Here is a 27950-nt window from a genome sequence, read left to right on the forward strand (position 1 = left end):
CATCATTTGGAATGGCTTGGCTACTTCCACTCCAAAGTCCTTTAGAAGTTTTCTCAACCACAGGAGTTTTCTACATGCCTCAGATGCTGCTATAAACTCCTTGTGGATGATAAAGCTGTAACACTCTGTTTATGAGTAGCCCATAATATCAAACCATTACCATATAAAAATAAGAACACACTGGTGGATTTATAGTCTACACTACACTATCCTCTGCCCAATCTTCATCTATATAGCATACAAGTCTTGGAGAGTTACTAGCTGGTAAAAAGGTAAAGGTAAAAGTTCCCCTTGACAATTTGTTCAGTAGTGTCCAACTCTAGGTGGTGGTGCTCATCTCCGTTTCCAATCCATAGAGCTAGTGTTTTGTCCACAGACAATCCTTCATGGTCACGTGGCCAGCATGACTAGACATGTAACACTGTTTACCTTCCCACTGAGGTGGTACCTATTTATCTACTCACATTGTTTGCATTTTGCATGCTTTCGCACCGCTAGGTTGGCGGGAGCTGGGACAAGCAACGGGGGCTCACTCCATTGCGTGGATTCGATCTTACGACTGCAGGTCTTCTGACTTTGCAGCACAGAGGCTTCAGTGGTTTAACCCACAGCGCCACCACGTCCCTGTAGCTGGTAGCTTCAACTTAAGATCTATTGTACTCTTTAGATACCTAGCTACTCTCTTAACTGCACTCCAGTCAGCTTGTGTAGGGGAATTAACTCTTCTACTCAAAATTCCCCACAGCTGTTGCTATATCAGGCCTAGTAGTGGTCAACAGGTATAGGAGTTTCCCTATGGCTGTTCTATATTCACTGTTATTGTTAGAGGATCAGTTTCATTCTTATTTTTCAAAAAATCAGTTTGCATAGGTGTTGCTACGATGTTAGCTTCTTGCAAACCCAATGTATGTAATGTGATAAGCTTGGTTATGAAAGTTCATAAAATGATTTATTGATGGGATTTGCAATCACAAAGTTAGCCAGAATGAATTCATCTTGGTTTCTGTGTGTGAGTTGAGAGTGGAAATTTCCAAAGTTGATTCCTAGTTGTGCCTCTGTACCGTCCAGTGTGGCCTTATCTTGTAACTAAGCAACCTGGCTAGTACAGAGTGAGGAAGACTCAACAACTTTTCCTTAAGCCTCATGGGAAGAAGAGAGGGAGGAGAATTCCAGCACGAGGGAAGCAAGAAGATGGATGCCAACAAGGACTTGGGATGAACTATATAATTCTAAGGACAGTAAGCCTGAGCTTTTCCTATTGAGCAAACATATTTTTGGATTTCCAGAAGCCTGATGTATTGTTTTTATAATGGACAATGGAATCTACAGTTTTGCTTTAAAATGTAGATTTTGCTGAAGTTGGAGGGGAGGTCCGCCTTCCCCTTCTTTTTGTTAGTTAGCTGTTTAATTATTTTCGTTTTTTCTAGAGGAATTCAATCTCTTGTCAATGGGGATGGGATTGGAAATATGTAAATATGCTTTGCTATGCTTTGCTTAAACTGATTTCTCACAGAACTATATTTTTCTAATAAAAGTAAATATGCCTAAGATCTGGAAGTTAGCTTCTTGAATAGACACAAGCTGTTATAAATAATTGGCTTATCTAAATTGATGCATTTTACAAGGCCACGTATACTTAATGCTATCAATTTGGGTCCAACTTATTCATGAGTGCTAGAAGGATGGATTTCCCTGGTACTCACATGTGTGGCTTGGTTCTCAATGAAATCGGTCAGACTTGGTGCCAGAGTAAATTTTAGCTGCCCTAAAGTAAAATTTACGGACCCTATTTTGCCTGGTAAAGGAGCTATTTACTTTGGAACCTCTCTGCCTGTGGCTGAGCAATTTCTTAGGAAATTGGCTTTGCTCACATGTAATAGCTCAGTTTTCTTTTGTTTCTGGCTCAAAAGGAAAGACTCATCTACTTCTCTCTCAATTTGGATGCCAAGGTAGTATCTAGCATCACCTAGTTCTTTTACTTCTACCTCCTGATTGAGCATACTTACTATTTGTTTATATTCATTTTGTTTGTAAGCACCTATGAGCAGGTCATCTACATAACATAAAATAAAAGCTAACTGTCTATCTTTATTTCTTGTGTAAAAGCATTGGTCTGCACTACCTTGCTTAAAGCCTTGTTCTAACAACATTTTCTTCAGCTTTTCACTCCAAGGGCTTACAGTCTGCTTAAGGCCATACAAACCCTTTTAAAGCTTGCAAACATAATCAGGATGTTCCTCATCTCTGAAGCCAGGTGACTGTTCCAAGTACAGTTCCTCTCTGATATCCCCGTATAAACATGCAGTTTTAATATCTAGATGTTTAACCTGCATTTTTCTAGAGGCTGCTATACTAAGAAAAATATGTACAGTAAACTGCTGGACAACTGGAGCAAAGGTCTCATCATAGTCTTCTCCGTATTTTTGAAGAAAACCTTTGGCAACCAATCTTGCTTTATAACGTTCAAATTGTCCATTGGCGGTTTCCCCCCCTTAAAAACCCATTCTATGGCTTACTTTTCCAGGTGGAAGTTTTGTTAATGTCCATGTTCCATTTTTATGCAAGGCTTCCATTTCTTCTCTTGCAGCATCTCTCCACTTGGCGCACTCTGGTGCTGTCATCTGTTCTACGACATCCCAGTTTGCTGGTTCACATTTCTGTAAAATTCTTAGAGAGTAAGACAGGCGAGGGGGTGGTATACCTTTATTTGACTCTGATGTGTATCTGACTTCAGGCTCTGAAATCACTTTGGGCTCATGTGCAATTTCTTGCATGAGGGCCTGTTCCAGATCCTTGTCACTGACCTCTTCATCAACACTGGCCACTACATCCTTGTCACACACCTCCAGTTCCCCTGTTTGTTCTTCTACACAACCCAGGTTCCCTTTCGGGTATGACATTTAATTTTCACTCTTTTCTGCTGCCACCAGTGTATTTCTTTTATCCACAATGTAAATTATTTCACTCCAACACAGGCTACCAATCACTGAAAGTTTTTATTAAAGTTACAGATGTTCTTTATTCACTCAGAATCATAATCATTAAAATGTCTTCTTTTGTTTACTTATTTGCCATTTAATCAACTTGTGTATTTACTTGTTACTATTCTCACTTCTGACTTTGACTATCTAGCTCTTTCTCTAAACTCTGAAATCCTAACTTTAACTCTAACACATCCCTAACTGAAATCCTCAACTGATATCCCTAACTGATATTTAACTGTCTTCCATTCTCTCCTTATATTTCATTGGTTCCACCCCTTCCATTCAACCATTGGTTGTTAAATCAGGGTTCCATTGTGATGGACAGAAGTTGTTACTGACCTGTCCGTCACAATCCCCTTCTGATCGCTTATTGTTTTCTTCTACATCTATATCCTGTCCTCTCTTTAATATGGATTGCAAAGGGACTGGTGTTAACGTATCTAAAAGAGGTACATTGTAAGGTTGTGAGTTATCATCTAAGATGGTGTCTCTCTTGATGATTTTCTTTTCTTCTTCAAAATGAGTGACATGCTTTACACTGATGTTTCCTGTTTTTAAGTCCATTACTCTGCATCCTCTAGAACCAGGGTCATATCCAACTAATATTGTTGGTTCAGACCTTGGACCCTATTTGCTCCTTCTGCATGCTGGGACATAAGCAAATGCCTGACAGCCAAAAACTCTGATGTGCTTCAGACATGGTTTTCTATTGTTCCATAGTTCAAATGGAGTACATACAGTATATTTTGTAGGGAGCCTATTCTGAAGATAGTTAGCTGTCATAACTGCTTTTCCCAAAACTTACTGGGTAATTCAGCATCTGCAAGCATACATTTTGTCATTTCTAAGCAAGGACCTCCATTTTCTCTCTGCAACTCCATTTTGTTCAGGAGTATATGGGACAGTTCTATAATGCATGATTCCATGTTCCTCAAACAATACATGGGTGTTCTGGGAAATATATTCACCACCATTATCTGAAAGAATTGCTTTTGGTTTTCTCTCAAACCTATTGTAGCATTCATCCCTGCCCTCACCTGTCCGTCACAGCTGGGCAGTGGAACAGCAGCCAATGAGGGGACGGAAGGTGGTGCTAAAGGGGGAGGAACTGGGATATAAAGGGGTGTGTGTGGAGTTTTCGAGAGATGTGAGTTCAAGATGTAGAGAGAGATCAGTGAGTCTGTGAGACAGTGTGCCAGAAAGTCAGTGAGAGTTAGGGTTCTGTGTTATTGAGTTCAGTGAGTGAAAGAAATTGATTATCAACTGGTGATTTACATATTTTATTTTGTTAATCCAATAAACACGTTTTCGGTTTCAAGGCAACACTTGTCTGCTTAAATAATTGATACTGAACTGAAGTATTGGTGGCAGCAACTGAGTGAAAGAGTGAGCACCTCCTGGAGGCAGCAACTGAGTGAAAGAGTGAGCACCTCCAAATCGGCTGAAAACTCACAGTTTAGCGAAGTTTCCTGGGTCCGGCAGCCATTTTCGTGCCCTCGGTAAGTGAGGGGAGGGCGCGAAAACGCTACGCGCGGCCATTTGGGGGCTTCCAGCACCCATTTTAGAACCGCCGAACAGCTGATCCGCGGCGTCGCAAAGCAAAGATCGGTAAGCGAAACGCTTAACGATCTTCGCTATGCGAGTTTCACCCATTGGGGCCGACGCGATGCCTCCGCATTAGCGATCCCGGAAAAGGGATTGCTATGCGGATTCGTCGCTATACGAGGTGCTCGTTATGCGAGGCACCACTGTATATATTAAGTCCAACCTTAGTATTTTTTTCCTCAGGGTTTGGGTTACTCAGGAGTTTTGGACTGCAACTCCCAGAAGCCTTCACCACCAACTGTGCTGGCTGGGGTTTCTGGGAGTTCCAGTTCAAAAACATCCGAGTAACAAAGGTTAAGAACCACTGGCCTAAGAGCTTTCTGTGTTATACAATGCACATACTTTAACATAGAGTCTGTATCATGTGGCTTTACTTTAAGTCCAGCTACTAAACCTTTGTTCTGGAGCTCAAGGATAGCTTTATAATCATGGTGTGCCCATCTTCTGTGCCACAGTTGCAGGTCAGCTTCAATATTCTGCTGGGTTTGAGCTGCACTGGCTATTGCCTGTTCCTTCAAGAGACTTACTTTATACACACCATTAGTTTCAGAATCTTCAAGGAATACCCAATTTTCCTTCTCCAGTATACACTTTCTGTCCTTGAACTTTACTTCAAAGCCTTTTTTAGCTAAAGCAGAGACACTTAGCAAGTTGCATTCCAATTCTGGGGCATGTAACACATTTGAAACATTAACTTTACAGAATGAGTCTGATGTTTCACACATAAGTGTACCATTTCCTCTCCCCTCAACTGAAATACCTTCTCCATGTGATACTTTAATTTCTTCAGAAGTACCTTTGTTAAAAGTCTGAAAAAAATCTTTCATTGTTTGTAAAATGTGCACTACAGCCAGAGTCTACTAACCATGTCACGTGGCTCTTCAGGAACTTGCACATTCTCATAAGTCATAAAAAGTGTTTGGTTAAAACTTCTATTTACTTTTCTTCTGCCTCTTTCTATCCTAAAATTTGTGCTTGCAAACTATCCTTTCTTAGCTAATTGGCCCTTTGGAACATGGCATTCCCTAGCCATATGTCCCATTTTTTCACAACTGAAACATTTAATTAACTTACTGCAGGGTGGGGCCTTCTTGTATCCTTTGCCTCTCACACTGTAGCTTGACCCATAATGTTCATTAGAACCATGTGCAGTATTCTGCAACACACATTCCTCACATAAACAGTTCAGTGCCTCATCAAAAGTAATTTGCCTTGCATTGACAATACTTTTAAAAGGGCCAAAATTGGCCTAAGCTGCCAAACAAGTAGGCTATCTTCTGGCTATCACTCAATTCCATATTACACATTTCTAATTTAGAAAGAATGTGTAGTAATGCATCTATATGATCTTCATATTCATCCTTTGAGTTTAGCCTTAAGCCCATTAGCTTCTCCATCCAAATAATTAGGATGTTTGAACTGGAGAACTCAAATGTATTTTTCAATGCATTTATCATTTGTCTAGCAGTAGTACATTTCCTTACTATGCACATCTGTTTATAAGTGAGGCTATGAAGGATTATGTCTTTAGCATAACAGTCACTCTTTTGCCACTTAGCCAAAGTTTTAGCTCTCTCTTGTGAAGGAGGCTCGCTCATTATTTCTCCATATATCCCTTTACTTGTTAAAAGAGTTTCTAATTGGAGCTTCCACAAAGAAAATTCCTCCTTTGTAAATGAAGGGAAAATCTCCAAACTTCCTGTATCCATAACCTGTCCTCTCTCCCCTTTTCCTTTTTCTTCAGAAAAAGTTCTTTTAGTCAGCGATGCAACAACAACAAAAAATATAGGTAAAAAATGTAACAACAAATACAGTCAACCCTCAACTTACCAGCGACCCTAGTTACAAACATTTCGATTTATGAACCGCTCTGATAGGAAAATATTGCCTCGACTTGTGATATTTGCTTCAAGTTATGAACTCTTTTCTTTCCTTTTTTAAAACCTAAGTCATCTTAGGTTAAAAGGAAAAAAGAAAAAATTCTGCCCCTAGTGGTAGGAATGGATCAACTGGCTTTGCATTTGTTCCTATGGGAACTAATGCTTAGACTTATAAACCACCCCTCGACCTGAGAAACAAAAACAGCCGGAACAGATTAATTGGTTTTCAATGCATTCCTATGGGAAATGCTGATTTGACTTACGAATGTCCTTCTGAAACGGATTAAGTTCGTAAGTCAAGGGTTGACTGTAATGGGTTACAACAACAACAAAAAACTGACCATTTGTCACCTGGGCCCATAACCTTATATTGCATTATTTGTTATTAAAGATATTTCCAGATAAATGCTGAGAATTGTTGGCTCAAAAAGAAAGGACCACCAGGGTATCCACAGCCATGTAGAACACTCAGTGGGAACCGGAGGTGAACCAAAAAAGAAGTTAGCAAACAAACAATATATATAAAGAAGTAACCTAATATACATCTACTATAAAAATATCAAACAGACTTAAAACCACCCATTTGCTATGCACAGCTTAATAAAAGAAAACTAAGAGCTTGTATGTAAAAATGTAACATAAGCTTTGCTAAACATACAAAACAAAAAACAATACCTACCAAAAAAGGGATTGCTGGTAAAACAGAACAAAATGACTCGGCTTCAGGAGGAAAAACATAAAGCAAGCTGAATCAAAGAAGGAGCAGGCATATCAAGGTGAAAGACGAGATAGCAGCAGATACAACACACTGCAACTGCTTCAGCTATCTACTAGCATCTGGTGAAAAGATAGATAAGGCTTTCCCTTATACCCAGAGAAGAAGAAAAGAACAGGTTGTGGCGATCACCTCTTTGTGGCCCCTATTTCCTTGGGCTCCACACAGGTAAACACGCCCTTTTTGCTGCCACCAGGTATTCTCTTAATACCACTTCAAGTCCCACACAGGAACTGTCACCCCAAAAAGGTCATATACTTTAGGAAGCAGGGTTTATGATTGATTAAGTATTCTTTTATTATTCTTCAACAGGAAATCATGTGAATTGGTTCAGATGGTAATACTTTTAAGATCATGTAGTCAATCACTTTACTATCAATTTAATATCTCTTTTGTTATGCTTATGCGTTCATTCCTGCTTGTTACATGTATTTTACTTTCAATATTCTCCCCTAAACCTCTTTATCCTGTTCCTAAACCCTAACACTCTCTGTACATCTTCTGGTCCCTGACTCTTTCTACCTCTCCCTAACTCCAACTGTCTCTAACTGTCCTTTTACCCCTTCTAACTGTCATTCTAACTCCGCCCCTCCTGCTCTATCCTAGGCTCCTCCCTCTTAGCTGCTGTGGTGGACAGGCAGGAATGACATCACCTTTCTGCATTCTGCTACACAGGTGTATCTATTACTGTAATAGCCTGAGACATGATAGAAAAAAGAGAGAGCCAGGCTATTAAAGGAAAATGGTACATGCATGGCTGCATTGCATTGTAAGAAAAGAAAAAAACCCAACACTTCCCAAGACAGTTGGTTCCATTGTTGTACTGCACTAAAAGTTAGGAGGTTTTTTCCTGATGGTCAACCTAAATCTGCCTTTCTGTAGCTTGAGCCCATTATTACATACCCTGCACTCTGGGATGATCGAGAACAGATCCAGCCCCTTCTCTGTATGACTACCTTTCAAGTATTTGAAAAGTGCTATCATGTCTCTTCTTCTCTGAAGGCTAAACATGCCCAGTTCTTTCAGTCTTTCCTTACAGGGCTTGGTTTCCAGTTCCCAATCATCCTTGTTGCCCTCTGCTGAACTTGCTCTAGTTCATTGACATACTCCTTATAGTGTGGTGTCCAGAACTGGGCAAAGTACTCAAGATGCGGGCTAATCAGTACCAAATAGAGGGAGAACAGTATCTCACAGGATTTGGAGCCTATATACATAAGAGGGGTGGGGAAGGAGTTGATAATTACTGAGATTTCAGGAGATAAGGAGGAATTCACCATTTTTTCCCATCCATCTCATTGAAAGGAAATCTTATTTGGGTTTTGTTTTTTTCACCCTAGCAGAGCCCTAGTAGATAAGGAAAAGGTTGCATTATCCATGGTACTGCCTGTGATCCCAATGATTATCACTGCCACTACTTATTCTAATATTTTCATTTTTAAAAACCTACAGGTTAAATGCAGGTTAAAAGGTTCTTTTAATGTCACATGGAGATACAGATACGTATAGCAACAAATGCAGTTTTTTTTTTAACTTTACAGAATGGCTTTGAATTTCATGTTCCTGAAGCCTAGATTTTTACCATCCTTCTTGTCGATATACACTTAAAATCAGCAAATTATAAAGTCTGTTGAATTTTGTTTTAGAACTATTATGAACTATTTATAACTTTTATTTTAGAACTATTATTACATATATTTTCACGTATGGGGCGAATTACTGCTGGACATTTTGCAATATAAAACTAGCAGTCTAGTAGAGATATACAGTGGTGCCTCGTATTATGACGTTAATTCGTTCCAGCGAAATTGCTGTAGAACGAAAACGTTGTAAAGCGATTTTAAAAAGCCCATAGAAATGCATTAAAACCCGGTTAATGCGTTCCTATGGGCTGGAAACTCACTGTCCAGCGAAGATCCTCCATAGTGTGGCCATTTTCGCTGCCTGTGCAGCGAGGAATCCATCCCAGAAAACAGTGGGTGGCCATTTTGTTTACCCAGTGGCCATTTTGAAAACGCTGATTAGCTGTAAAAAAATCATCGCTTTGCGAGAATCGATTCCCGAAGCAGGGAACCGATCATCGCAAAGTGAAATCCCCCCATAGGGAACATAATTTTGCGATCGCTTTTGCGATCACAAAAACATCGACACCAAGTGGTTTCGTCGTTAAACGGAGCGCCCGTCTTGTGGGGCACCACTGTATTTCATTTGAAGCAAAATGGAATGAAACAGAAGGTCAGTACTTTATAACAGAGCAATATCAAAGAGAGATCATTGGTTTTCACCACCTTCTTTAAGCAGTATTTGTGACCTTAACAAATGTTTTAAAAAGAATACTTTAAAACCATTAGACATGGAAGACACAAAGCTTTCCATATTTTGTAAGGGATCAGACATAACCAGCAAATCTGGTTTACAACTTTTTTGTAACAATTTAGAATTGGCATTAGAAGTTGAGATGTTCAATACAAAGCAGAGAAAACAAATTTTTCTGCTTCATTTTAACATATTTTATATTATGCTCATATAAAAACTATACAATGGTGCCTCGACTTACAAACTTAATTGATTCCGGAAGTCCAGTCATAACTCAAAATTGTCGTAAGTCTGAGCACCATTTTCCATAGAAATGCATTGAAATGCAATTAATCTGTTCTGGCCAAAGGAAAAAAAATCACCAAAAAATACAACAACAACAACAACAACAAAAAATCACCCACCACAAGACCCATCGGAAACGCAATTACTCCGTTCCAGCCTAAAGGGAAAAGAAAAAAGAAAAGCGAACAAACCGTGCAAGACCCATCAGAAATGCAAAAAAAGCAAAGCAGAAAGCAAGCAAACCATGCAAGACCCACCGGAAATGGGGGAAAGGCAAAGCAGAAAGGAAACAAACCCTGCAGGACCCATCGGAAATGGGGGGGAAACCAAAAAGCAAACAAACCCCACAAGACCCATTGGAAACTGGGGAACCCCCCCCCAAGACTGCAAGTCCCATCACAGCATAGAAACATAATCCCACCACCCAGCCCAAAACCACGCTGCATAACCCACCCAGGACAGTTTTTAAAAAGCAGAAAACAGCACCTTACCTTACCAGGCAGTCCAAAGTCTCCTCCGATCACACTCTCTCTAACTGCTGGGGCGAAAGAGCTACAAAGAAGCAGCCTCTTCGCCACCAACTGTTAGCAATTTGAATTTCCTGCCTTTTTTCCCTGTCTTTTTTTGATCATAACTTTAAGCTCCGGCTGCAAGTAGAAGCAAATTTTTGCGGCCGGAGCTGGTCCCAACTCAAAATGGTAGTATGTCGGGATGTTCATAAGTCGAGGCACCACTGTAGTAAGTACATCAGCCCTTAATCAAAAGTTGTCCCACTGGTTTAAGATAGTTCATGTTTGAACACTACAGACAAGAACAATAATATTATTTTATTAGGTTTTGCACAGTGACAAGACCTCTCCAGGTCCTGAAGCAGAAACACAAAATGGCCTCCTGATCCATGATTTAAAGTAACAATGTCTGTTTATCCATCCTGTGTCTCACCCCGCTCCCCCAACAAGTACCTTCAGCCCAACTCGCTCCTCCTTTGTGATGGAGAAGACTTGTGAATACTTGGCACTTGCTCAACTGGCACTCATAACAGTTTAGCTGTACAGTTAAAAATCCCTAACAGTTTTATATTACAGACACTGGCAAATGAGCGAATCAAAATCCTAGACGGTAGTCTCTGGATTCTGAAACAGTGTAGGAGCTGCTTTCCATGAAAGGTTTTATTGTTCTCTGGCATCACAAATGCCAAAGTTCAAGGAAAGAATTAAGTCTCTTTACCGGCAGGCAGTCTATCAGTCTCATGCTTTTGTTTATCAGCTTTTGGCAGGACCATTATTCCTACTGTCAGTTTGAAGGGCTGCATACTTTCAAAAAACAAAACAAGAAACCACACCTATAGTTGACAGTTACTCTATGGCTATCCTTTCATAGATACATTTATATCAGTGACTGCATACCTTGCACAGACACACATGTCACCTGCCTTACAGGGGAGAAAAACATTGTGAGACAGGTCAGAGGGCAGTGAGGAGACTGATAAAGAACAAATGACAAAAGATGTTGACTGTGGAGGCTTAGACCAGGTCAAGGTAGTGACCCATATCCACAAGCACGTGGGAGTATCACATGGGAAGGATATAGTCTTTGTGATCTAAAACAAGAAATGAGCTCAGCAAAGCATCCGGGCATAGAGAAAAGAAATGTGCTAGGATATTCCTTATATGAAAGCTTTTCATGGTGCCTGTTCACTGAGTAATTCTGAGACTTTAGGCCAGTGGAGACAAACCTTTTTCAGATCGAGTGTCCAAAATGAGGGGGTGGGGGAGAAACCAGTGGCTGCCGTGTCACCTGGAAGACCAGAACTGGAACAGGAAGTGGCAGTTTTAGGGGGAATCATGGGGACGGACAGGAAGTTAAAGGGGGAATCATGGGGACGGACAGGAAGTTAAAGGACCCAGAACAGGAATAGGGGGAATCCCAGCTGCAGCCACTTCAAAAGGTTTGTTTCCACAAGGGTGGGTGGGTGGATGGTCCACTCACTCACGTGCCAGAAGAAAGGGCTTCACGTTCCAAATGTGGCACGCGTGCCATAGGTTCGCCATCACTGCTTTAGGCCAAGGGTTGACAATTTGTGACCTTACAGATGTTTGTTGATTTCTAATCATCCTTGACCATTGGCCAAGGTGGCAGAAGTTGAGATAAGTTGGAGTCCAACAACATCTGGAGGGCCACCAGTTTTCAGCTCGTACTGCAATCACCACAACTTTCCTGTTTAAGTTGCTCATTGGTTTGGATCTACATTGGCCATTGCAGAAATGAAAAAGGCTGTTGCCTTCATGGAGGACATCACGATCCATAAAAGCCCTCTTGCTGGAGGAAAATGAGGGGATTTTCATGGATTCTCACATACAGCCTCAAGTCATCTCTTCCACATAGAACAGCAAAGATTCCCTCTCTACCGCCTTCCTCCAGCATGAGAGAAACACCACTATAGGTTTATCTGGATGTAAATCAGTATTACTGGCTTGGCTTCTTCTGAAGACGGGTGAAGTGTATGAAGAAAGTTGAATGCCTTAGGAGTGCCCTTAATATATAGTGAAGGTCATGATAGTAATCACAATGTGGTCTTTTTATTTCCAGCCCTCATCTCAATAATCTCAGTATGACATTTGCATCACTACCATGCCTTTCCACGCTGATCTGTGGCAGACTTCTTTTTGGCATTTATTTCTTAGCAATATTTTTATCTTGCCCCTCTGCCAAAGAAGCTTATCAGCGTAGTTGACATACAAAGATAGGCTCCCTCTTTTGCTCTCAGGGCCTTCCAGACTCTCTTTTCTTGCTGGCTTGTGGCCAAACTATGATATCACAAATTGCCCATCAATCAACACCGAAATTTGTTACTATTCTAGATACATGTTTTTAGTAGATCTGTGTGACTGAGCATTGATGCTTGCAAAGAAAGACCACAATTAGGTCCAGATCCAATCACAAAACAGAACTATTTCTTTTGTAAATGGTGGCAAGCAACGAAAGCTCGTACTGTGAAAATCACACAAACGTCCTGAGGAATACTGTACTCTCTTCTAATAATGGGTTATATATATAATGTATAACTTGGCCCCCAATATTTTAACAGGGCTAAGACAACAACCCTGCTTCCCATTTCATCCCTATCAGCAGCACTTATCTGGAATGGCTGCTTATTGTAACATCTGTTGTTTACTCATTGCCGTTTACTCAAGTATTGTTTACTGAGGCAGTTGTTATCTAGCTTCTTAGGGAGATCTCCTTCCTGATAACCCGAGATCATCTTTTGGCCAGATCATAGGTGTTAAAGCCAGGGACTGACATGGTTTGTGACTTACTTGCAGCCTTTTCCATATGTTTCAGAAATATATTTCTTGCCTTTCTCTGGCAAAGAAATTCCAGACACATTACAACATAAAATAAAAATAAAAATAGCCCAGAGTTGTTTCTTCCTCTGCTAACATTCATGTAAATAAAAGGTGGTGAGTGGCATATTGGTCCTGCTTTGCAAACCAGGCTTCATTCATTCACTCTCTACCCCACCTTCCTCTGTTTTGAGAATGAATGTACAGAGAGATCCTTCCTCTGTCCAGTACGCAGACCTTTCTTTTGCAATATAAAAGGGTTTATGTTGGGCCAAGAGAAGCTGTTTTGATACCATTTCCCTGCCTCATTCACTGAATGTTAAGATTATGTTGTCACCATTAACAAGCCAAAAAGGAAAAAAAATGCAGGGGAATACTTTCTAGTGACGAATTCTGATGCTGTGCCTACAGTGTTTATAAAAATATAAAATATCAACCAAAGAATACTTCCCATGGGATCAATCCCCCCCCCCAAAAATAATGCCTGGTGATTATTAACTAGATGATGTATACATGACCAAAAGATAAATCCCAGTAGAAGTTTGCTGCTACTAATTTATATTTGCAACTGAAAATGCAAACATGGTATCTCCATGTTTTATTCTCCAACTATTCTCTAATCTGAAAACATCCAACATGTAAAAACACTTTTTGGTAGTTTCCCCTGATTCTCTTTTATTTTATTTTCTGATTTCTGATCAGCTTTAGGATTTATTACTCCATTCATATCCCGCTATAATCAATTCAGTTCTTTCTAATTCTAGTAATCTTTGTGTCAATTTTTGAAAGAAATTCGTTTGCCTTCTATTGGTGCATATACTGAAATGACATTTAGTATTTTTCCTTGTATTTGAATTTCTACTCCTATATATCTTCCTTCCTCAACATTTAATATTTCTTTTGGTAGACAGTGTTTCCCATTCTTTAGATATTTTACAACCTGTTTTCTAATATGGGTTTCTTGTAAGCAGATTATTTGGTTTCTTTCGGTTTCCAAGAAATGGAACACTTGTTTTCAGTTTTTTTGCAGAGTTCAGTCTCTGGACATTCCAACTCAAAATTTTATTAGCCATTTTAGTTCTCTACTTTCTTTGCTTTTAAACCTTAAACAGAAGGATTTAAGATTATTATTAATAGTTGCTATCAGAAGAGATACTGAAAAAGTTCAAAATGTTGGCTAATCAGCAATCCAAATGCTAATTTCAAGATGTGAGAGGAAGGGGCCTGCATCACAGACTAACTTGTTTTGCCTGTTTATATACTAACCAATCAGAGGGATTTGTTGTTTCCTGGGTTAAATAAGCTCTGCCCCTTGTCACTCCCCTTTTTATCATGAGGTTTGAGAATCTTCATTTTGTAATCCAGATCCTTCTTCACCTTGCAAGATGCTAGACCTCCAGGCAGGATCTCTGAACCTCAGAGATCCTCCTAGCCACGTGTGCTAAGAAAATAAACTTTTGCCTTTACTATTTTTCCTTCTGTACCAACCTGAAACCTACTGAGTGCCTATTCATTTTTTTTAAAATTTGATTTATACCCCGCCCATCTGGCCTAAAAGACCACTCTAGGCGGCTCATGTGTATATTTAACTCATGTGAGTTAAATATACAAAACATTTTTACACTTAAAGATTGCCTCATGAGTGTTGTTTAATCAAAAGTGCTAGGCTTTGGTGAAGGTGGATAAACAAGGGAACTTCCCTAGCCAACTTCTAGTTGAAGTTAGCTGCCCTTCCACTGTGCATTTTATTGGAACTTACACAAGTTCCCAGAACTCTCAACACAAAAAATGTCATGGTTTGATAGAATTTGACCAACAGTTTTATTAGAGAATTATGTAGGCATCATTCAGTCCTGAGAGTATGGTAATGTAAATATATAATATCTTGGAACAGCGTCTAGTGTGGCTGAGAAGGCCAATTCGAGAGTGACAATCCCTTCCACAATGAAGACAAATACAATCTGTCCCCTGTCCAGCTCCCTGATTTTGCTGGTTTCAGGACTGCCTCTTTGCCTCGGCCTGCTGGGCAAGGGTCTCTTCAAATTGGGAGAGGCCGTGATGCACCACCTGCCCCCAGGCTGAACGCTCAGATGTCAGGTTTTCCCATCTGTTGACGTCCATTCCTTTTTAAAAAACAAAAACGTTTAATCTTTATTGAATTTTAAAAAAATTATAAAAATAAGTAAATAATTATCACAATATTAGCACATAACCAAAATAACTTTCTATTATCTCTTTCGTAAAACATGTCTTTAACATTTTTACTTCCTTATATTCCACCATACATTTATTTTCTTCGCAATCTTAATAATATCTTTCTTAATTCTTATTTTATATCCATATTAACAATCTGCTTTAATTTGTTTTTACTTCTGTTGAGAGCAGTTCTGCTTCTAATTTTAGCCTAAGTCACTTGGTACAGGTTTGGAATCTTTCTTCAATTTCTCTTTAAGATAATTCTTTACTTTCCCCCATTGAGATTTGTGCTGCATTCCACTCTTTCCTTTCAATGAGTCTGTTAGTTTGTCCATTAATATTAGTTCCTGTAATTTTATTAAGCAATCCTCCACTGAAGGTTCCTACTTGTGTGTTTCCATTGTTTTGCCACTTGAATTCTGGCTGCGCATAATATGTATAAACAATTTTTTGTCTCTAGTCTTGAGTTTAGCTTTACCATATTGAACAAATAAGTTCCAGGTTTCATCTCCATTTTTATTTTTAAATTTATGGCGATTATTTTTTCTATTTCTTTCCAAAAATTTCCTAATAAATTTGCAACCCCACCACATACGATATAGTGTTCCTTTTACTGTCTTACATCTCTAACATTTATCTTTCTCATTTTTCTTCACCTTTGCCCATTTCTCTGGTGTCATATACCATCTATGTAATATTTTCATATAATTTTCTTTCAAATCTGTACTTATTGATAGTTCTTGGTTATCATTCCATGCTCTAAACCAATCCTCTGTTTGAATTATTCTACCTAATTCCTGCATCCATTTTATCATATTTTCTTTAATTACTTCCTGTTCCATATTTCTGTCCAATAATAATTTATACAACTTTGCGATTTAGTGATTTTCTTTTCCCCATGTTATCTTGTCTAGTTCTGTAGTTTCTTTAACCATTCTTTTTAAAAAGGAGAAAGAAATGAAAAGTAACAGAAATGTAATTAGCAATGGGATGAGTCATGTAACGTTACTTTATAACATTGTAACAACGCCTACAAACTACTTTTGCAATGTCGATTGCTTTTCAAAACCAACTTTTAAAGAGATGCTTAGGACTGAAAGTGGGAACTTTTGACAAGAATCTCATGGCTGGCAGATTGGGGCAAGGGCAATCCCCACCCCTCCTTGAACGGCTGCCTTCCAAATATTCTCCAGGTGGCAGGAATAGACCGTGAGGGGTGCATGAGGGAGAAGAGGAGGCAGATTGTCCTGTTGTTCAATCAGACTTAGATTAGGGTCTGCCCTTTACATGTGAAGCACATGCTCTGCCACTGATCTCTGGTCAGAAACCTGGAAGAATTAATTTTCTGCACTACAAATTCCAAGATTCTCCTCCACAGGATGCTAGTCTAAAAACAACTTTCCCAAAATGTGTTATAGTCCTTTGTATGGGTGAACAGGTTCTCTCTGCCTTGAGTTCTATTTAAGGTAAAAAAGCAGGAAAAACAAACAAACAAACAAACAAACAAACAAACAAACAAACAAACAAACAAATATTATCTTAACAGTCATTTAATGGCACCAAGCCTCTGTCAGTACTCTTAAAGAACTTTCCAAACTGGTGATATGATATGTGGGCACAGAGTTTGGAAGGAATGGAGATCATTATTAAGGCAAGCAATTAAAAGCAGATCTTGCCTGTGTCCTTACTTTAAAAGCTATCACAGCACAACTCTTGCCTGCTCATCTCTGGAAGGAAAAGAAGGCTATATTTAGCACAACAGCCACCACAACCTTCTGGAGCCCAAAGACAGGCATGCACTTGACAGCACAGCATTAGCAAAGGCTGACAAATTGATGCTGATTTTTAAATGCTGCCGCACAGCGCTTCCCAACAGATGATTTTGCTTTTCATGCCTCTTTTTAATGAGGCAACAGATGGTCAGGTTAGTACAGTATGTCTAGCTTCAGTACCAGTGTACAGTACTTTGCTCGTAAGGCAAAATAGGCCATTAATGCATGCTGCAGTGTGACTTTTTTTTTTACTAGCATTATTTCTAATGAGAAAATCAGTGGTTAGTCATTAGTTATCTCCCACTTGGATTGTTTTTCTGTCTCTTTGGAAAAGGATGGGATCAGCAGCCTACCTACGCCCACCTCTTTTGGACAGGAGCCGTAAAGTTCCGCAGGCAAGACTGCCTATCAGGGTCCATGTTTGTTGCAGAGTGGTGGACTTTCTCTGAATTTCATGATCCAATATGCTGCATCACAAGGTGCTTCCAGCTTCGAAGGGTGATCTACCCTACAGAGCTGTAGCGCTTTGACAGCACTTTCAGCTGCCACAGCAGCAGCCTAGGGAATCTCAGAATTCCCGGATGTTGTTCAAGGGATACAGAAAAGCTCTCTGGCAGAAAATCTGAAATTCCTTCCCAGACTTTCAATCCCAGGATTCCAGATGATGGAGTCATAGCAAACAAAGTGCTATCAGAAATGTTACTTAGCAAAAATCTTCTGCAATGGTAATTAGCAGCTCCCTGCTGCAGATTCTGCTGTTCTTGTTTCTTATTCAGTGCATGTGCAGGATTAACGGTGAATTGTTCTTTGTCTGCTCCTTTATCATGTGCATCTATTTTTAACTGTTTATCTTCTTTCATTTCTCCCTTATTTTATTTTCAACAAAATACTTTTAAAAAGTGAAAGGAAACCAGTAATAACATACCCACGCTCATACTAATGGGGAAGAGAAGGTCAGTGAGAGGTCCAGCAGCAAAGAAACTGAAACAGAAGAAAGAGCAAAGAAACTAGAAAATACAGTAGATGCCTTTACTTGATCCGTTCCAGTCTGGCTTCAGGTTGTGCCATGGCATGGGGACAGCAATGGTGACCTTTTGAGGGAGATTTATGGGGCAAAATGTCCTTGCTGATCCTCCTTGATCTAATCAGCAGCCTTCGGTACTGTTGACCACGGTATCCTCCTGAGGAGGATCTCTTGATTGGGGATCAGTGGTCTGGCCTTGTCCTGGCTCTAGTCCTTCCTTGAGGACCATGGTCAGAGAGTACAGCTTGGCGAGATGATGTCCATCCCTTAGATCCTTGACTGTGACCCTCGGGATCATCTCCCCAATGCTGTTTAGTATCTATATAAGGGCCCTGGGGAGGTCAACAGGAGCTTTGGAGCTTCATGTCACCAACATGCGGATGACTCCCAGCTCTATCTCTCTTTCCATCCTTCTGTAGAGGATGCTGTCCCGTCCCTTGAGCGCTGCCTGGATACCATGCTGTGGTGGATGAGGGATAATAGACTGAGGCTGAACCTGGGCAAGACAGAGATCCTGAGGTAGGTGTCCATAGTGTTTGTGGATTGGGTGCCTCCCTCTCCTTTGGGGGGGGGCTACTCTCTCTGCTAAGGATGAGAGACACAGCTTGGGTGTACTACTGGACCCATCATTGTCAATCGAACCTCAGATAGCATCTGTGGTCCATTTCACCTACTTCCACCTAAGGCAGATTGCCCAGCTGCGTCCCTACCTTGAAACTGGGTCCCTCACCACACTGGTTCATGCACTGGTAGACTCAAGAATAGACTACTGTAATGCTCTCTATATAAGGCTGCACATGAGGCTGTTACAGAAACTTTAGCAGGTCCAGAGCACGGCGGCCAGATTACTGAATGGTGTTAAGAAACATCAACACATTTTGCTCCACCCTGGCTGCCCTGCACTGGTTACCTGTCTGTTCCTGTGCCAGCTTCAAGGTGATGGTGTTAATTTATTAAGCCTTAAACAGTTTAGGGCCTCGATACCTGACAGAATGCCTCCTTCCAACAAGATCTGCCTGTCCCGTTTGATTTTCCCAGGCTGGGGGGTTGAGAGTTTTGGCCCTGAGAGAGGCTTGGAAAGAGAGAACCAGAAACTGGGTCTTCTCAGCGGTTACTCCTGAGCTCTGGAACAAGCTCTCATCCGAAATCTGCCTGGCCCCTTCACTGGGAACTTTTAGGTGACTGTTAAAAATGTGGATTTTCTGGCAGGCCTTCTAAAATCATAATTATAACACCAAATTACAGTGAGTGATCTCAACATTTATACTATCAATTCTGCTATCTTGCTCTATATTATATTATTTTAATTATTTTATTTAAATTGTTGGTTGTTTTATTTTTATTTGGCTTTGTATTATTATGTTCACTGTTGGTATAGTGTATGTTTTATTTGTCTAACATGTAAACTGCCCAGAGTGGCCTATTAGCCAGATGGGCAGTATAGAAGCCAAAATCAATCAATAAAATAAAATAATACAGTTAAAAAGGAAAATCATCTGCCCTATCCTAGCTGGACCAGCTAGTGCTGAATTTTAAGGAAGTGAAGGGGGGGGGGACACAAATCATAGTCCAAACAATGCAGGCACACAGAAATGTGCCATTTTTTAAAAAACTCTCCATGCTGGCTGGTCTTACACAGCACAGCAGCTATGGCATCAGCAGATCTTATGGATCAGGTACAACAAGGAGATCGTGCTGACACAAAAGGCAGCTGATGCATCGTTGAGTTAGGATTACACTGCTAGAGCGACAGGAAAAAAAATGTAAATTCTGAATCATTAACTCACATGGCTGGAGTAACTGTCAGAGAAGCCTACATTTGTATTTTGATTAATTTTAACTGAAGTACAAAAGCATGACATGGTGCTACATGATCCAGTGCTGATCAGAAATCATCTCAAACACTGAGATTACACTCCAACATTTAGACTGATTTTTTTTTAATCAGCCGGAGAACTGAGAACAACCAGGGTGCCTGCTGGAATCTTTGAGAATTGCTTTGGTTCTCTAGTTCTCGGCGGAGGTGGGGGGGAAGGCTGCAATCCAAGGGCAAGGTGAACTTGAGGAAGGAGGAATTTGATTTTGGGGAGCGAGGTTTCTTTGAAGCCTGACACCTGTCTCAGCCTAGCCACAGCTGGTGCTGGGGCCTGTGGGCTCAGTATGAAGGGAGTGGTGCTCCAAATGGCATGATGGGTTCAAGTGCACGCATGCACCCAATGGCTTGCTCTCTTTCACATCTCTGACCCTTGCTCCTGGCTTTTTCACACAGCGACATCGTCCTCTTACACCATTTGGAATGCAGCAGGGAGCACAGCATCAACAATGCAACTCATCGAAAGTCTTGTTGCACAAGTTCTATTGACAGCAAAATAAATCATGCCAGAGGCAGCCGGAATTCTGCTTTTGCCTACCCCACCTCTGTGACAACAAAAGATCCCCCCCCAATATAAAGTTTTGGCCTTGAAAATTCAGGAAATGGGATGCTGGCAATCCTAAGGATGACATATTAGGAATGGAGCATATCTGAAACATTCCCTAGAGAAGTATAAAGAAACTTGCTATCTCTGTCTCTAGAAAGATATACTGGCTTACAACTATATGGCTCACTGTGTTAACTGCAAAGAAAAGGAGCATTTAGCCTTTCTGTGTCAGAGCTACCTAGTTTTCTATGAAAATGAGTGGCCGCAGAATGGAACAAAGCAGCAGCTTAGCCAGGAAAGAAACTCCAATCAAGGTGCGACAAAGCAGCACAGAAGTAAACAGATGCCATTTTCTGCACACAGGAAAGGAGTTCCACTCCCAAGAGAGCACAAGCTGCAGAATGCTTTGTACCCTCAGGTTCTGACACATTTTAGTATGTTTCCGTTAGCCAACGCTCGTTTAATTTAAATTGGATTGAAATTATTGTACACATGGTATGATGACAAAGTGCAGAATTTTGTGCTTCTCAACAATTTAATAATGAAAATTTTTTCCAAATTATTAACTATTTCCTGTAGAACAGCTGCTTGTGAGTATGGCCATTTTTATTATTCTTGCTAAAGTTCCTGAGCTAACAATAGGCACTGGCATGTAATTATATTTTTTGCCATCAATATTCCCGTGATTTGGTATTAGCCATGGAATATCAAAACAGCACTTTGGACATTCTAAAACTCTGCAAATTTATACTTTCAAGAAAAGATGGACATTCATTTATCCTCCCAGTCCATACAGAAGCCTTGTTGCCAACCAGAGTTTTAAAAGAATTGATCCATCTGTTTCCTCTCATTTTAGAGAGGATCCAAAATAATCTTAAATCCTGGCTAAAGCTCCCTCTTTTCATAATACCTCTTTGCATCATCCCATATAATGCCACCCACAGTGGTGATGATCTATGTAACAAAGCAGGACAGCAAAGAAATGCCAAAGGGTGTCAAATTAAATATAGAATACCAGTTTTGGAATCATGAAGTATATTTTCAGTGGGAGGACCTGAACTACAGTGGTGCCTCGCTTAATGAGCGCACCGTTTAATGACGAATCCGCATAGCGTTTTTTGTGATCGCTAACGCGATCGCATTGCAATGTTTAGAAAACAGCTTTGCATTGCAATGTTTAGAAAACAGCTGATCGGTGGTTCCAAAATGGCCGCTGGGTGCAGAATATGGCCGCCCACAGCATTTTCACGCCCTACCCTCGCTTACCGGGCAGCGAAAATGGCAGCCGGATGGGGGAATCTTCATTTACCGGTGAGTTTTTCCCCAATAGGAACACATTAAACAGAGTTTAATGTGTTCCTATGGGTTCCCCCCCCGCATAGCGACGAATCCAGATAGCGATGTTTATCCTGGAACGGATTAACGTTGCTATGCGGGGCACCACTGTATATGATGTCCAGAAATTTATTTGAATGAATAGGTGAAGATATGTGAAGCTGCTATAAGCATGAATCATATTCTAGGTAGAATTAGTGCTTTCTTCACCTGAAGAGAGAGAGACAGAGAGACAGCCCTTCCACTCTCCCAGTGTTGTGAACCACAGCTCCTTTCCATTGGCCTTGTTGGTTGAGGCTAATGAAAACTGTAAGCCAAAACATATAAAGGGCCAATGTTTTCTCACACCTTTGTTATTAGACAACCATCTATCCCACAGGTGTCAAAAGCAAGGCCCGCGGGCCAAATCCAGCCCCCCAGACCTCGACTGATGGCCCGCGGAGCCGCCACCAGCCTTGCAGCCTCCCCCCCTTTTTTTTCAATGAATTTACTCCGTGCCTGCACGGAGTAAATTCATTGAAAAAATGGCTCAAGTTAACAAGGCTACGTCCTCCTTCCGATTGGCTGTGGCGCTGTCACTCCTTTCCTCTCCCTCCGCCCCCCGCTCCCCCTCCCTCCCGTGCCTGTTCCTCGCTCGCTCTCGGCCTGAGGCGAGAGCCGTTCCCAAGGCCGCGCGAGGAGGGGGCTCCGTGCCGCCTCTGTCGCCCCGAGGGGAAGGGAAGGGGAGCGGTGGGAGTTCCTGGCCGGGCTCCAAGGGGGAGGGAGGAGATGCTGGGGGGACACGGGAGGCAGTGGCCAGCGCGGCCCTGAGGAGAGGGAGAGAAGAGGGAACGCGGAGTGATGCGCCGGCCCGGTTGGGTAACGTCGGAGGCGGCCGTTCGACCCAGCCGCGGAGAGAAGGGAGGGAGGGCTGGCTGGTTGCTCCCTTCCCTTCCCTTCCCTTCCCTGACGTTCCGTTCTCTCTCTTGCTCGATTGGAATGCCTGAGGATTTGAAAGGACCGAAGAATGCGGGTTTTTTTGCGAGATCCAAGCAGAGTTGCATATACTAAATAACTCTCTCTCTCTCTCTCTCTCTCACACACACACACACACACACACACACACACACACACACACACACACACACACACAGACCCCGGCACTTTCCCTTCCTTCACACACACATACGCATTCTCTTCCTTCCTGTAACTCTCTCTGTCTCTCTCTCTCTCTTTCTCTCTCACACACACAGAACCCGGCACTTTCTCTTCCTTCACACACACACACACACACACACACACACAAACACACACACACACATGTTCTCTTCCTTCCTGTATCTCTCTCACACACAGAAACACACACACAGAGAGAGAGACCCCGGCACTTTCTCTTCCTTCACACACACACACACACACACACACACACACACGTTCTCTTCCTGTATCTCTCTTTCTCTCTCACACACACACACACACAGGCACTTTCTCTTCCTTCACACACACACACACACACACACACACACACACACACACACACACACACACACACACACACACACACACACACACTTTCTCTTCCTTCCTTTTCCCACCAAGTCGGATGGGGTCCTTGCAAGGCCATCAGTACAGATACAACCGGCCCTTTGATGGGGACCAAACTGCTGATGCGGCCCCCGATGAATTTGAGTTTGACACCCCTGATCTATCCTCTTCTTTTGTGGGATGTCCTCCCCTTGTTTGGTTTGCTGCCCTATCCTATTAATTCCCTTGATGCCCCCCACCCTACCCCATGTTTTAGATCTATCAAGTTGCAGACTTAAGTTAACACCTTATTTTATGAAGAAGTTTGAGTAGGCCTAACTTCCATGGAATTGATCTGTCTTTCTATGGGAAGAAAATATTTGCTTCTAACAGATAAGACTGAGTCTGGATGATTTATTTATTTATTTATTTATTTATTTATTTATTTATTTATTTATTTATTTATTTATTTATTTATTTATTTATTTATTTATTTGATTTATTTGATTTTTACCCTGCCCCTAGACAACGTCTACTCGGGGCGGCTTTGTATCTCTCTGTCTAGTTGTCTGCGGTGACTGAACTGCTTTCTTTTACTTTTGTTTATTAAAAAAAGATCTGGAGGGTGTGTGTCTCTCTGTCTAGTTATCTGCGGTGACTGAACTGCTTTCTATCTTTTACTTTTGTTTGTTAAAAAAAAGATATGGAGGGCACCAATCAATTTATAAGAGATCAACAAGGAACATTCCCATCTTAATACAAGGGAGGAAACACCCCTGTATATTCAAATCCTAACAAAATACAATCTTAATAGAAGAACACATTTTAAATTAGTGTTGCAAATCAACTGTAGTATGTCCATTGATTTCTTTCATTTATCCAGGCAACTGGTGGTTGCAGCTCCCACCAGCCCTATCCAGCGGCACCAGTAGTAAGGGACGATGCAGGTCGCACTCTCAAAACAACACCCACCTCTAAATTTGTCAGTAAGTTGTCAACACCAATATAAGATGAAAGCACATCCTATACTGGGAACCATCACCAAAGGAGATTTCCCTGTAGCCATGAGAAATTGGTGCACACAATACTAAATTAGTAACAGATAGCTTGGCAAGAACAGAACAGACCTAGAGCTCAGAAAGTTATATTTTTGAGCTATATTCTCATGTTATGTAGGAGCCATATTGGCTGAGGGAATTCTGGAAAATAAAGCTTTGAAAGCTCAGTGGTTTATGTATTTGGCTGCAGAGCCAGAGGTCGGGAGTTCAATTCCCCACTGGGCCTTCTAGGAAAAAAGCCAGCCTGTGTGGCCATGTGCAAACTGTACAGTTCAAGGACGCCCCCAGAAGAAAGGAATGGTAAACTATTTCTAAGTACTCTCTACGTAGAAAACCCTGGAAAGGGTCACTGTAAGTTAGAATTGACTTGATGGCACACAACTATTATTTAAAGATTTGAAAAAAAAAAACATCTCCAAGCTCTGACAAAAAGAAATTGAAATTTTCAGAGGACAAAATCACAATACAAAATCAATGCACTACAAATATCGCAGTATGATTAGACTGTTCATTTTGTAAAATCAGATGTTTTTGAAATGCCCTATGAAACAGGAAGGAGATTTCGGAGGTACAAAAGATTTATCTTGCAAACAAATCTTTAGGGACTAAATGGAACATTGTAACCACAGTGCTACGTATATGTTTAAAGACAAACCAATCCCAGTCATGGGGGAAGGGATTTGATTTAAAGGAGATATATGAACAAAGATTAGCAAATCCTTACTACACTAGGGACACACACACACACCATTAAATACTTATCACTCAGTTGCAGTCACTTCTGGCAAAAAAGCTTAAATTGAGAAGAGCTGCATGAAAGCTGCTACATCCACCTCTGTTAAAACCAGGCAATCCCCCAAATTAGAATTTTCAGATTTGCTATGTGATTCTACTTCCAGACTGGGTTTTCTTGCAGCGAAGAGCTGAAGAGGAGACATCTGACTTCTGTATCACCAGTAAGACCAAACAAGATCCAAGACAAGGATTCTAGAGCATTGCTCTGAATGATAGCAGGTATCCTTGGGTGCAGCTGGGGATACCTTGCAATGAAAGCTTCCCCTCACAAACAGCTTTAAGGTGGCTTTAGACTAACCCCTGAATAAACTGATAGCTATCATCCCACAGAGTTATCACTTTGAACCTTCATACAAGAAGCATGGGGCTCCACTAGCAACTACTAAGTCTTATGTTTTAAAGAATTCAAAGCAACGTCACTGATAACCTTTATCTACCTCTCAGTTATTTCCTAAGACCTGTGTGAACAAGCTTGCTAAGCAATTAACTTAGCAAAAGAGTAAGTTTTTTTTATGTTTTACATTGTTTATAATTAAGCATATCATTCCAAGAAAGCTATTCAGCCCTTTGGAAGGTCAGGATTCCACATCATCATCTCCCATGCAGGCAAATTCAAGTGGTTAAGTACCTATTTGCTTGAATGTGGGAATACTTTTAAGTAAGTGACTAGCTTCTTTACACTCATAATAAATGCTCAGAAAGTTGTTTTCTTGAATATATTCCTACTTTTAAAAACTTTGATATTTTAAGATATTTTTATTGTACCTTTTTAGCCTTTTATTTATTCCCTCTGGGCACCACTTGACTTATCTTTTTTCTTTCCTACATTTGAATGATTGCTTATTGTTGTAAACTGTTGTTATATTTTAATTGTAGTATCTCACTTGTTGTGAGCTGCCCAGAGTAGTCAATGACTAGATGGGCGTGATATAAGTATAATAAATAAATAAATAAATAAATAAATAAATAAATAAATAAATAAATAAATAAAGATATTTGATTGTACCTTTTAAGCCTATGATCTCCTGAATTTTAAGAATGTAATTGGAACATTCTTTGTGGTATTTTTATTGTACCTTTTATGCTTCTGTGTTTTGGATTGAATTCTGACTTAAGTATTCGCCTGCAACTTACTTATACCACTTTTGGATTTTACAACTCAGAAGCAATGTAGATAAATAAAATTTGTAGAATTTGACAAGTTCATGTTGCCTGGAATCATTGTAAAAATGAAAAGATTATACCTAGATACCCAGATGAAGTTTGATATGATTGGAAATGGTTTTATGGTTTCATTCTGGAATTACCCCTTGTCTTTGGATAAATGCCAGCTATGATGAACACAGGCTTCTGATTTTTTTTCCCCTAGAGTTCTGTAGGGCTCTTAGGAGGATGTTCAGGCATCATACTCCCCCCCGATGTGACAGCTGTCCTCAAATTGGAACCTTCAAGTATGTTGGACTACAATTTAGATCATTTCGAGATAGCATGGCCACTATCATGCTGCTTGAGAACCATAGCATAATGGCCTTGTAGTCAACATACCTAGGTTTTTTAGTTGAAATCAAATATGCCTGGATTTGGGGAGAGTGACTATAGAATTTTCTAAATAAACCAAGTATCAAGCAGATTGCACTATGATATTAAAAATTACAATTAAAAGTGCAGGAAGATTGATCTGTTCAAACTACTAACATCTGCAGTATTCAAATTCAGACCCTGACATATCAGATTGTAATTTGGTTTGTTATCTTGCCAAGGTAAGACTGCAGGTGTGCTACTTTCTCCACTGTGTCTGTACATAAAGGTTGTATTTCCTGGTTGGTACTCAAGACCACCACTGTAGTTTTTGCTACTAGAAACAATTCTGTCCAAACTTTGTTGATGCATATGAGGAGCAGTTTGATCTCTTTTTGCTGTTAGCACCTTCATGGGTCCCTTTGTGTTCAAAACAAAAAAAGATGCCTACAGAATTCTACTACTGTTGACTTAGTAACATGAGCTTAGAAAAATAATATGCGACTCCTGTATATAGATTTGCTTCTCTTTAATTTCAGTGTTGAAATTTACAGTGGTTTCTGATACAGATTAGTTGTCCTCTGCACACCCCTGTAGGTGGTTCAGGGAGGACAAATTCACACTTCATACAAAAGTTAAAGTTTACAATTTTTTGGCAATTAATATGAGTAACCCGTTTTCTCCTATTGCCATTGCCCAACCATTCAAAAAAAATTATACAGCAATTTACATTGAAATGTTTTCCCCCCAAAGTGCTTAATAGACTATCCACAGGAAGATTTACAAGTGGGCCTGTACAATTATTTACAGGTAGTAATTCTGTAGCACTTTTTATTTCAGTATGGCTTTTTGGAAAGTGCTTTCTACATGGCCAGTGGTGGCAATAGTTATGTTGTTAAAGGTAACAGGTAACCAATAACTATAAAAAGCTGTATTTGTAGATGTTTGCTGTTTACAACTTTGTATGAAAATGGTTTTGTGAACTTGTTCCCCATGTATCTTCATTCTTCCATGATGGGAAGGAATTTGTTCAGCCACTGGTCTGGCTACCATCCAAAAAGTGTAGAACACAGGGAGGCTTGAGGAGAGTCACCAGAATATTCATGATAAATCATCATCTGTGCTTACAACCGATATCTGTTT

The 27950-nt window shown here is 40.5% G+C and overlaps 1 protein-coding gene and 1 long non-coding RNA gene across 7 annotated transcripts in view; one reads left to right on the forward strand and one right to left on the reverse strand.

Moving 5' to 3' along the window:
- Window positions 1–365: 365 nt before the first annotated feature.
- On the forward strand, window positions 366–27805 carry LOC140704857 (uncharacterized). The gene is made up of 3 exons (XR_012084319.2): window positions 366–1238; window positions 18598–18697; window positions 20448–27805. It is a non-coding gene; the product is annotated as an uncharacterized LOC140704857 (long non-coding RNA).
- Window positions 27322–27950, reverse strand: part of VLDLR (very low density lipoprotein receptor) — a 116722-nt gene continuing 116093 nt past the window's right edge. For all 6 annotated transcript variants that reach the window (XM_078385050.1, XM_078385048.1, XM_020801543.3 and 3 more), the window contains one exon: window positions 27322–27944. In XM_078385050.1, the coding sequence (XP_078241176.1) occupies window positions 27909–27944 (36 nt within the window). In that variant the 3' untranslated portion in view covers window positions 27322–27908. The remainder of the gene's footprint in view (window positions 27945–27950) is intronic.

This window comes from Pogona vitticeps, chromosome 2, assembly GCF_051106095.1.
Source record: "Pogona vitticeps strain Pit_001003342236 chromosome 2, PviZW2.1, whole genome shotgun sequence".
In the NCBI taxonomy this organism is placed as follows: Eukaryota; Metazoa; Chordata; class Lepidosauria; order Squamata; family Agamidae; genus Pogona; species Pogona vitticeps.